Raw genomic sequence first — 12,247 nt, forward strand, 5'->3', positions numbered from 1 at the left:
ACCTTTCCAAGCTTTACCAATTCATTTCTAAAAGACTGATTCCTACATAAAGTTTTGTTGACTAAATTCGGAGATCCAGACTACATTACTAAGGAGTTCTCATTTCAAGTCAATAAATAAGTAATGTGCTCTGTTTATTTTACCCCAAGATTCCAACTATTGAGACGTGCTTCGAGGTCACTGTCATCCAAAGAAATGGTTTTTTTATGACGATGGTCCTGGAACATAAAAAAGTCAAACAAAAAATCAGAAGAACTGGCAGATACATAGTAAAAAAAAAAAAAAAAAAAAAAAAAAAAGCAGCTTCTCATTAACTTCACCACGCCTACACTGCACTTCCTAATAGTGTCATGATACCTCTGACAGCTTTAATTTAAATAGCTCAGTTACCAGTAGCATACTGTGCTAAGAAAGGAAAAGAAAAGAATTCAGAGGACAAATGAGCCTGCCTCCTCACTTTAATGTTGTTCTTTATTTTACTTATTTCCAAAGCAACAGCCTCCTTTACAAAGGGTGAGTTTACTAAACAAAAATCAAAATACTCCATTCTTCAGGCAACATACTTATTCTACAAATGATCCATCCCCACAGCACCTCGTGGGGCTAATCCAGAATTCAGAGATCACCTGATCAGCTTCCAAATTAAAAAAAAAAAAAAAAAAAAAAAAAAGGAAACTACAGCAAGGCAGGGACAGTTATACCGGGCAGAGTTGCAAAAACAGCGGACAGAGTAGCTGCTTCACAGCTCAAGGCTAGGGGTCCTCTTTGCAGAAGCAATTTCCAACATTCAGTAAGGACTGTAGTTATTGTTGCTCAAGGCTGTGTCTTTCAGATAAAAGTTTTTCCTCTAGGATAACAGTAACTACTGCTTGTATTTAATGTATCAAACAGGGGAGCTGGTACAGAAAATTTTCCTTAACTGAGATAACACTATTTAGAAAAACAACACATTGAAGCATGAATTACTTTGTCTCATTAAGTTCTGTTCGCAAGAGGTTTATGTATTGGCATGCAAGCACCTCTTTTTTAAATCTGCTCATTCATTATGAACATGTAGTGAATGAAGCTTTAACATCAGTTAATCAACACTTGGTTGAGGCAGTTCTTAATGTTTCTTAAAAGACTCCCTGTTCTTCTACCTGGGCCTGAATTATGCCAGAACATCTGTGCGTCACTGACAACAGAACAAGATACTATTTGTTCCAGCCAGCCAAACGTTCATCAAACTGTTTGGCAAAGCAAGAGAGGATTATTTCACTTAAAGGCCGTTTTAAAGCTGTAATCACGGTAGAATCCAGTATATGAAGCTGAAGAACAATGAAGTGCAGTGATTTGTCTAACATTGCCCTGGAAGCCTGTGGCAGAGCCGGGAACAAAAAAAAAAAACAAAACAAAACAAAACAAAAAAACACAATAAAAAACCCCACCAAACTTTAAAGCCCCAAATCCAGGTATCAACTGAAGGAAATCCTTTTCTTTACAATAACTGTTCCATAAGAAATATTGCTTTAAGTCAAGTAAAACAAACAGGAAACCAGTAAGGAGAAATATAGTAAATCCAGCATCTGTTTTTATTTTTTATTTTTACTTATGGCATTTCTTTTTTAAATTACATTTGTATATATACAATCAACACACATATTTTAAGTACATTCATACCAACCAGAGCCTAGAGCAGAGACATTCAATTTTTGCCCACAGACCACATGTAGCCTGCCATGATAAAGCATTCCCTTGCTAGTCCCCTATTCCAAATGCACAGCAGAACACAAATTTCCTCAGAAAGACAGACCTCAGAAGCAAGCCTCCAGTTTACCCCACTTGCACGTCACGTCCTCATGAGTTCTTGATTGTGCCCAGTAAAGAAACGTAAGAACAGTCTATACGAATTGCTCAGGTGTGAACAACCCACTTCCAGCTGTAATCTTTCTAAACTGTTCCTCTGATACAATCAAAAAAATAAGTGTGGGCAGACCTACAACGTACATACAGCAAATTCAGTGTTTCACGGAGGAACGAGAGCTATTATAGATGCACTGGCTGCGGTGAAGGAACCACAGCAGACAGACCTCTCCAGTAATAAAGACTGGACACTACCAGGCTACAGAACACATTCACAAAGGAAAACAGCATACCTGTTGATAACATATATTTGTTCAGGAGTAATTTTCAGTTTAAACGCTTGCAATTATACATCAATATCATTAAATATTTTGGACTAAAAGAGTTTTACATGAAGTCTGTTTAGTGTTCTTCCATCAGCCATAATGCTAGTTGTGGAAAGTTTGATAAAACAGACTGTCCAAAATTCACTCTTTTAGAGGTCAACCATCATTAAACAGAGCCAAAGACATCTACGCAGCTTTCTTTAATCTACTATTGCAAAATACAAGATGATGTCAATACAGTCAGTTTGCCAAGCCTAGGGAAAACAATGCAGCAGACATTAAACACACTACACTAAACAGAGGTCAACCATTAGGATGAATTGAGACCATCCTACAAGAAATTCTTTTCCCCTGCACTTGCAGAGGGCCTATTTTGGTGAGCTTTAGTCTTTCCTATCACTCCTTCCCAAACGTCTGCACTTGTACACAGGGATCACGACTCATGCAATTAGAGATAACAGCTCTGTGGGGATATACAAAAACAATTCATTGAAACTAGAGCAAGTTTTATGACAAAAAGGAGAAGCATCTTACAGACAGTGGTGTGGCTAGGTTATCTTCATCTGTCCGGTGAGGAGGACTCATAGAATGTGATCTTAATGCTGGCTTCTCATTGTACTTGAATCTTTCCCTGTTATTAACAAAAAGAGTAAGCAGAAAGAGAAGAATTCATTTTCTACAACTTGTAGCACATGAAGGATGTTGATCTTAAAAGAAAACCTTTTAAAATACACAGGAGAAATAATTGTCAAGATTTAAAGATCAAAAATAGTAGAATAAAAAAAGAAAAAATTTCTTACTAAAGGCATGTTAAAGGCAAACAAAAGCCTTAAACATTCCATTAAAAAAACATCAGCCAAAAAACCCCACACCAACAAAACCACCAGAAATATCGTGTACATCACAGTATATTAAAAGGTGTTCTTTGCATTTCTCAGTTACTATGTGACCCAGCATCTCCCAACAGATTTTGAAATAAATCTAAATTAACTGATTTGAGGGAACGTTTTTGAAACAAAATGGCTAAACATATGAGACATCATAGGATAAGGTCCAGAAACTCAGAGAAGAAAAAGGAATGAAGGTGATGGTTAGCTGCACCATAGAGAAGGAGACTTCGGGAAGACCAAAAAAAATATGAAGTTAGATCAAGGTATATCTTCATATAACACACAAACTGGAAGACAAGGATAGAACTATGCATACAGCTCAACAGAAAAGCAATGACTTGAAAGGTCAGGATGGAGAGTAACATGTCAAGGAAACCAGACATAAAGACTGTATTAGTTGCATTTCATTTCAGCTCTGTTTTATGGACTAAAAGTGGTATATACAGGGGGATGGTAAAGAAAGACCCGCAAGACAGGATACAAGTACAGCATGATCAAGTACTCTGTCCAGTAGAGAAAAAAATTGGACATGGATTTTTTGGAAAAGCTTTTTGTCATAAATAAAGCATTTGAAGAAAAAGAAATTAAGAATAGCAGATACGTGAAGATAACCTTCACTGATGCACTTGGTCAACAGACCTTTCTCAACTACAGAACAGTGAAAGAACAGAACAGTCTGGAACAAAATAAAATTAAAATTATAAGAGTTTATTAGATAGGTTGATATAGCAAAAGATCCAAAACAGTAGCGAAACACCCTTTAGCATATACTCCAATGTCACATCCACATGTATTAAAGTAATTAAAAATTCCTGTTAGTCCACTCACCTTCCTATGACTAGCTATACCGTATTAAAATCAAGGCAGACCATTAAAATACCTTTCATTCTTTCCATCTGGCAGCAAATTAGACAGTAAGTTATGCCAAAAAGACACTGAGACAAATTAAGTGTTTATGAACAGAAAGACAACTGTTGGATGTACAATGTAAACTAGTCACTTCTAGGAAGACAAACACAGACAAACTTTCCATGAAGCACACCACCCCAGCTTTCATCAGAACAGCAGGGAACAGTGAAATGGAACAACTGGGAGCATACCTTCCCTTCCAACACCAATAAATACCAACAACATACATGGATGCAAATAACAATTACAAGGCTGTAAATAGTTTAGATAAGCAAAGACTGGGAGGTAAAAAAGATCAAAAGAAAGAAAAGAATACAATTACTGTTTCTAGCACTCCAAATCATGCATTTCTTACCAAGATTTCATTTGACACAAAACTATCTTTCATTAAAAGGAGACAAATCTTTGCCTGTCAGTAAATCTGCACTTTTATCAGACTTCTTTTCTGAACAAGACTCAGGTTACCTAACAATTCAATAAAGTTCCAATTGTTTAAAATGAGACAAAACAGAATTCATGCCCCTACCATCAAGAGATTAAGGAATATCAATAAATATTCAAACCAATCCAAGTTACCGATAATATTTTTAAATTGACAAAATGGGGGGAAAAAAGTCTAGATATATTCTTAGTTCCATATTTGCTATTTTGAAAAGGAACTGAAAAGGAAGTTGCTTTACTTGATTCTATAAACAAAGTTCTAGAAGATCGTTAAGGATGGACTGCAATTTTGCTCATATCAAGCATATACTACCCTTTCACTCCCTTTTCCAGCCTTCTGCTAATATGAGTCAGACTCCAGAAATCACAAGATTATTTCTTTTTCCTCCCACGGCAGGTGAGCGTAGAATGGTGAGTCTTGACACCAGCGCTGTGACCTCCTGCTTCAGCCAGAACAGTGAGCTACCACGGGAGAAGGAAGCAATTTGCTGCTAATAAAGGAGATTAGTAAATAACTTCCTACTAGGAACAAAGTAAGGGAAACTCACTGGTTCCTCCTGGTACAGCACAGCTACACACTAACCTTTAACAATGTTTTTCAGGTGTAATCTATAAACATACAGTAGAATTTTCCTATGGGGTCAGAAAGACCAGGTTTCGGTTCAAACCAAACTACACATTCATGAAACCAATTCTCTCATGTTTCAAAATAAAGATGCACCTTTCTAGCACCAGCTGGCTCGGTCTTATTCATTTACACCCTAGTTTGCAAGTAAGGTTTGTCTATCTACTTTTTATTTAGCCAGATAAACAACTTCTTATAGAAAAGCCCAAATCTTCACACATAGAAGTATGTGTATTGCAAGATAAAAATAACTATGAAAAGAACTTCTCCATTTGTTCGCTTCTTTTAAAGGAGGGAATCTTGAGATAAACATCAAAAAATTACTCAAACATTTCTCACTGGCATTATCTATTTTGCCCTGAGAAAATGTTGTAGTCTATCTGTAAGAACTGAGTCATGTTTGGAATGCAAAATTTTTATCCAGCTACATATATTACATGCCTATGGATACAGTTTTCCTAATACCATTCTGACTAGGACAAGTATAACGTAACAAGATCACCATCTGCTGGCGCTCTCTACAAACTGCGGATTCCAGAAATACTCGATATTTGACATCTTTACTTGCACGGATAGCTCATTCAAAACCGTAAATACAAAGAAAGACAGGATCTATACATCGAGTATAGCTAACATCTTAATATAGACACATGTAAATAAGTATTAAGTAAGCTGTTTCTGCAAAATGTAACAGCCGAACGTTTACCTTCAGCATTTCTTCCTGCATAACTCACACATTCAATGTAAGTTTCTCATTGCTATCAAGCTCTACAGAGCTATCAAAATTTCTAATCGCCAACACATAAATTCTGATTTCCTTAGACACAGCTCCGTTCCTGGTATGAGTACCCATTAGCAGAGCCACGACTATACGCCTAAGTTTCACTTCCAGATCTCTTTAAACCAGTAACTTATTCCATCACATTTAACTTGCTTCTCCTGGCATGAAATAATATGCAATACAGGTCTCCAGAGAACTCACCAGAGCCTTGGGAACCATCTGTTGATCACCAGTGTAGGTATTGCTACAGTCCCACAGGACAAAAAAGAAAAAGTAAATGAAATAAAGCTTTGTTACCCTCCCGTTCCCGTCTTAGGGAACTTTGCCAGACCAAGCCGAATCTTAGGTCCAGATACTGAAGAGGAAAAGGGGTCAGAGTTCCAATATTCTACTATAATCCAGGTAGCAAAGAGACAAAAAATATGGCAAAGAATATAAGGGAGGCAGTAGGTGGAACTGTACCTCAGCCTTCCTCAAATAGGGACAAGCACCAGCTGGATGCAGAGGGAGGAGTATGCTGTCCCGTCCCACTCAAATAACACTCCAGCTGACAGTACAAGTAAGGAATTCAGAGGAATTAGGTGTATTATTATGCTGCAAATATGGCCTTGTAGAGAGAGCAATATGTTAGATTGGGCCTAATAGTGGAGAATTGTGCTGATATTGCTTTATTGCTTCTAATACCCAGAGTGATAGTTTATCATGATGGTGCTACTCCAAGTGACCACGATAATCTGAACAGATCTATGCTGGTTATCTTGACATAGCACAACGGTATCTAACATAGATTGAGCTGAGGTCTCAAAAAGCACATCTAAAGCATAATACACTCCTTGTTTTCATAAGGTCAAACCTAACTTTTTTAATTGAGGGTATTTGGACAGCTCTACCCAAGGGCCCTTTGTATCACCAAGCCTAAAGCAGTAATACGGGAACGCAGCTGGCAATTTTTCCATTCTCCAGCTTTGTTTCTTAAACCACAAGTCTGCTATCAAAACCACAGGGTCATATCGGAGCATTTGAATGTAAGCAACCAGAAGACCCCTTAGTATTAACGTTGTAGGACCTGGAAAGAGGAGATGCATCAGTCCTAAGAGCAACTTTTAAAATGACTGTTAGAATTACACAGTTAATGGATACATAAGAGGAAAAGTTTCAAGATACTCAGTATCGACGTGATGTAACTTGTGAGAGCACCTATCTGTCATCTATCCAAATCACAGCTGAAAAATTAAAAAATGCAAGACTCAGCACTGTGATATACAGCACAAACACCAGGCTGCCTAAAAAAAATGAACAGCTAATGAAAACCGCTTACGAAAAATATAAGTGAACACATTAAAAAAGCATTAGACTTCTGAAACAAAACCTGAGAGCATATTTATAATGCAATGAAACCAAACCAGAAGTTTCATACAGAAGTAGAGCAAACATTTACTTCCTCTTGTACAGAGTTTACTGAGTTTTGAATAATATGTACGCCCTACCTCTAAGAGTGTTTTTTTCACCAAGGATTTCAGAAAGTTTAAACATTAACTAGACTTCAAAACGAGCAAACAAGAGGCAATTCCATCCGTGACTGAAATGCAGCCACATAAAAAAGGAATATGGATCTTGATAATCAGTGCAAAGTTGCACTGCATAAGAAAAACCAGAAAGAAAGTTAATATTTAAGAACAGAATGTAGATTAAAATAAAATTTACCTAAGATGCCCAAAAACAGGACAGAGAAAAAGTCTATGATTTTCAACAGTGTCCAGCTGACCAGCTTGGCACACCTTCAATAGGGCAGGGACATTTTTCTAAGCCAACAGGAAAACAAGCTTTAATAACCCGACACATCTCATCCCTTTACCTGCTCTGTAAACAGTTCTATACCCAACTGATTGGAACTAAGGATACAGCTTAAGCTTACTGGCTCCTGCAAACCTACAAAAGAGACTGTTCAATGGATTGCCATAACAAGATGCCACTACAGATACTCAGGATTCTACTGTACAGCCGCAAATAAGCAAAACTGAAATTTTTGCATTATCCTAATGACAAACATGCAGGATCTAGGCATAGGGGATGCTAGTCACCAACACAGCACATGTATTTGTAGTAGACAGCATGATATAAATCAAAACATTTTAAATCAAACTCAGAGAGAGATTGTTCAGAAAATCTGAAGAAATCTTGCTATTTCATAAAGAAGCCATGATGAAACACAAAACAAACAGGTAAGTGTTTAATAAGAACTAACATGCTCACAAAAAGATGTATCAAATCCCTCTTTCTTTGTACGCATCTAACTTTTCTTCCTTTGTGACAGAATGGCAAACCTTGCTTATCTGCAGGGAGCCACTATTCTGTTTCCTCTAAAAAACCTGTGAGCAACAATGCTAGAACATCCTTTAAATCCACCATCTGTTTGCTTGTTTATATTTCTATTCTCTATAGAAAAAAAGCCATTAAAAACTATTTGATGTAAAAGCTCCTTTCAGCATTATGTCCTTAGACTACAACTTTTTTTTTTAATATTATACATTTACTCTCCCCACAGTTTTTCTCACTTGCTTACTGTACATTCCTTTTATTTTGAACTGTATACAAATAGTGAAGATTAATCTACCTCAGCTTCATTAGTTAATACCATTTTCCAGTTTCCATACATCAGCATGCAGAAAACTGGACAGTACAAGAACTCTAAGGGGACAGCAACGGTTTTGATCGGTTTAAGAAAAATCTGGCCTGAGAGTCTTCTGCATCTATACAAACTTTTACCACACCACTTCTTTCTTACTGCCTGTCCACATTTGTCTGTGCTTCCCTCTCCCAGTTAAGTAACTTTGTATGAATTCTGTCTCTTGCCTTGTGACCACTGTGCTTTGCCACCATAATATCTGAGGTCTGAAAAAGATAACCAGAGTACCAGCTTATTTGATAGATATTTAAGATGTCAGAACAATAGGTATTATCTACTTTTGAAGTCTACAGAGAGTATTAACACAAAGAGAGATAATGGTGGAAAGAAGTGGACAGTGACTATTAGCTACGTTAGCAAACACGCTCTTTGTACAAGTCACAAGTACCCCACAGTAACCACTAGTCCAAATCACTATAAAGCCCTCTCTTCAGTTGCTGCTAAATTTCTCAAACTATCAGTTTGGCCTATTGATTTTCCATGCTAAGTGTCTGTAACTTAAAGGGGAAGGAGAACAAGAGGAAGGGAAAGAGAATAGAGCTATGGGACATGGAAGACGACTTAACAGAAGCCAGAGCAGAAGACATAATGAAGGAATGTAATAACACAAAAGTATAAAAGTTATCATTAAGTTAGAAGCTATTACCAGAGTTTCTGCACCTAAAGTACAAACACTATATTCGAGATGAGTCCATGAGAAAGTGTGTTGAATTCATACAAATTCAAACATACAAAGCTTATCAAATCAAACATCTATTAAATACGAATCAGCTACTGAATAAAGCATACACAAAAATCCTACCCGTATGTAAGTGGTGTTGCTAAAGATGATTCCTCTTTAGAAGATATCTTGAACGATTCCTCAGGCTTAGATTCATTGTTTCCTAGTTCTCCCATTACCCAGTCAGGTACGCAGTCTGGGCTACTACTCCGAACTCTTGTTGAATTTGGTTCATCAAAATAAATTGACTATAATTAAAAAAAATAAATACAAAATCAACACTAGAATTTATTTACACAAATATATTCTTTACACTGTTAATGTAGTTTCTTGCAGGAATATCTGCAGTATAAAAATTCTTTTTCCAATGAAGTCAATGAGGTGTGCAAATACTACCTTCCCAACCCATGGAAATTAGTACAACAGGCAATGGTATAAATGTTTTCCAGTACTTCATTCAGTACGGGTAATTTTAGCATAAATCAGGACTGTTATCTCACTAAAGGTAATGCCAGTGATTGACACAGTATATTCAGATCTTCACAAAACAAACTGCAAGCTTAATATTTATGTGAAATACTATTAACTTTTCTTTCATAGAGTTTAAATACCTGGAGTGTGTAGCAAAAGCCAGAATGGCAGACTACTAAAGTCATCTCATTTAAGCACATTTTTCTTTTTAGAAGAACTATCTGCTGATTAAGACAAAAATATAGCCTCAAGGGTCTTTTATTACATCCTTTCAAAGAATTAGACAAAAATTATCTTTCTGTTCCTTCAGAACACCCATTTTTATAAGCCTTCTGAGAACCTGAATTTTGAAAAAGAAACAGGTCTCATAAAAGGTTTTCCAACACCAATTACAAGATACGCAACATAAATGCCTGTATTTACTACATGCAATTCCACTCAATTCATTCAGAATTGTTTTTCAAATTTATGCCACATCAAAGACTTAAAGTATTTTCAGAATATATTTAAGCTGGTTTGTCTTATAAAGAAGTTACACCCACCATGTATGAAGGTAAAGTTTTCAGCATTCCTGGTTCTGGTTTATGTGTAAAAGGACCTTCCAGCACACCTCGCTTTAGCATGTGGAGCAGAAGTTTTGCATATAGGTTCCGATTCTTCCTTCCCACTATTCCTGTGCCTGCTCCTGAGGGTTCGCATAGTTTTTTAATCCACAGTGCACATCTTTGTCGTTCTAAAATATAGATATACATAATCACTATACATTCTCAGAGCAAATCAGACACATAAAATTAACAGAAGCCGTTATGGTCACCAATTTTGTAGATGTTTCCCTTCTATCCAAAAGCTTAAAGCAAAACAAACAAAAAACCCCAAAATGACTAAGCCAAATGAAAAAAATGGTTAAATACTGAGATTAAAAATAAGTCTTTAACAATAGTTCAAATTTATGTCACCTAGAAATATTTTCCACAAATTCATGTTTACCAGAAGTTTACATGACTTCTAGAAATAGCATGTTCAGAATCAATGTCTAATAGGTACAGAACACTTAGGTCAACAGGTATTCTGAACTCACTGCAAGTGCTGCCTTTAACTATAATGTACAGCTTGCATGAGCATTAATATTTTAAATGCACAATAAATCTTCATTCATTTTAAAAACATCTATTTACAGAAGCTTTGCTATCAGATGATGAAACTATTCATTTGATTAAACGTTTACAAAGCAAGGTCTTAATTTGTAGGGTTCGTGCCTTTAATAACCACCAGTTTGTTCCAATCATTAGATTTATAAAACATCATTTATTAATTGATGTTTATATTATTACACAGTCCTAAGCCAAATTTTAAAAACCTTATCTCTAAAAAATATTTGTAACTTTTTAAGCGTAATCTCAAAAACAATGCCTTTTAGAAGCTTTCAGTTTCTACTGAATTAATTTTTGAAAAATAGAGAAGTTAATGTATTTATGCAAAAGCACGTTTACATCACCAAGATAAGACAGATAAGCTCAAACAATAGCAACAGGCACCTAAAGAAGCCAACTTCAGAAGTTGTACAACCCTACCCCCCAAAAAACAGTGTCTTCTAACATTAGACATTAAGCATCTAGTTAAAGACAGTGATACAAGTATGCATAATTACCAGTAACCTAGAATTTTGTTACTAGTGTTTCTCTAAATGCACATTTTACCATATTTACCTGACCTATGCTGTAGTTTTAGAACATGAGGCTTCATATCCACAACACAGTGATCAAATTCTGCATCTAGTTTTTCCCATATTTCCTCTTCACCATTCATTTTGGAAGAACACAAAGTAACCTGCAAAATTATTCACACTGAAGTGGAAAAGATCAAATAATACTATACATTAGTCTCTGTGCATCTTAGGCTATGCGAAGACATGTTTTGGAACTATACAGAAAATTAAACCTTTTATTATGTTCAAATAAGCACAAAAATAAGAGTGGTTCTTTGCAAACAACAGATATTCAAGGTACTCCAGAAGAATGTGCTTGTTGAGATTTGAAAATAAATAGTCAACCACACAAAAAGGTATTCAGTCACACACAATTTGTATAAAACACGTAAATGAATGTCACAGCCGTTATTCATAAGTTTTTCTTCCGTAGAATTAGTGGGTTTTTTTTTAAAAGAAGCGGGGGGGGGGGGGGGGGGGGGGGGAAGGAGGAAAAACAGCAAACAGACCTATAACTTAAATGTAACAGAACCAACAAATGCCAGAATTGTTTTTTAACCAAGGAGTATTGAAAAGACAGCCAAACAAGAGCTCTTTATCCAAGGTCATCTGTCATTAATTTCCCAGCTGGAGCACGGATCTCTTGTACTTTTGAGCTTGCAGTTAGCGCGTTTCTTTGCCCACTTAAGCTGACCACAACAGGGGCCTTTCCCTGCGGACAAACCCCGCTGCAGCCCCGGCCCCGCCGAGGCCCGGCCGCTCCCCCCCACACCCGCAGCGTCCTCCCCGAGCAGCGGGGCCCTCACCGCCCGCCCCGAGCTTCAGCCGCCTTCCCCCCCCCCCGCCCCGG

General features: G+C 36.8%; 1 protein-coding gene across 7 annotated transcripts in view; it reads right to left on the minus strand.

Moving 5' to 3' along the window:
* Positions 1-12,247, minus strand: part of CEP112 (centrosomal protein 112) — a 175,533-nt gene that overhangs the window by 162,673 nt on the left and 613 nt on the right. For 5 of the 7 annotated variants that reach the window (XR_015703216.1, XR_015703217.1, XM_087750765.1 and 2 more), the window contains exons 2-6: positions 11,399-11,519; positions 10,235-10,425; positions 9,303-9,469; positions 2,703-2,799; positions 144-218 (exon numbers count right to left, since the gene is read on the minus strand). Coding sequence is in view for 5 of the 7 variants with exons in the window: in XM_087750765.1 (XP_087606891.1) it covers positions 144-218; positions 2,703-2,799; positions 9,303-9,469; positions 10,235-10,425; positions 11,399-11,498 (630 nt within the window). In the remaining 2 variants the exon portion in view is untranslated. Of the gene's footprint in view, positions 1-143; positions 219-2,702; positions 2,800-9,302; positions 9,470-10,234; positions 10,426-11,398; positions 11,539-12,247 lie in introns of those variants that run through there. The other 2 variants (XM_087750766.1, XM_087750767.1) reach the window with 2 other exon arrangements.

Source organism: Nipponia nippon, unplaced genomic scaffold (assembly GCF_047370975.1).
Source record: "Nipponia nippon isolate SJK-2023a ecotype South Korea unplaced genomic scaffold, ASM4737097v1 scaffold_14, whole genome shotgun sequence".
Lineage (NCBI taxonomy): Eukaryota > Metazoa > Chordata > Aves > Pelecaniformes > Threskiornithidae > Nipponia > Nipponia nippon.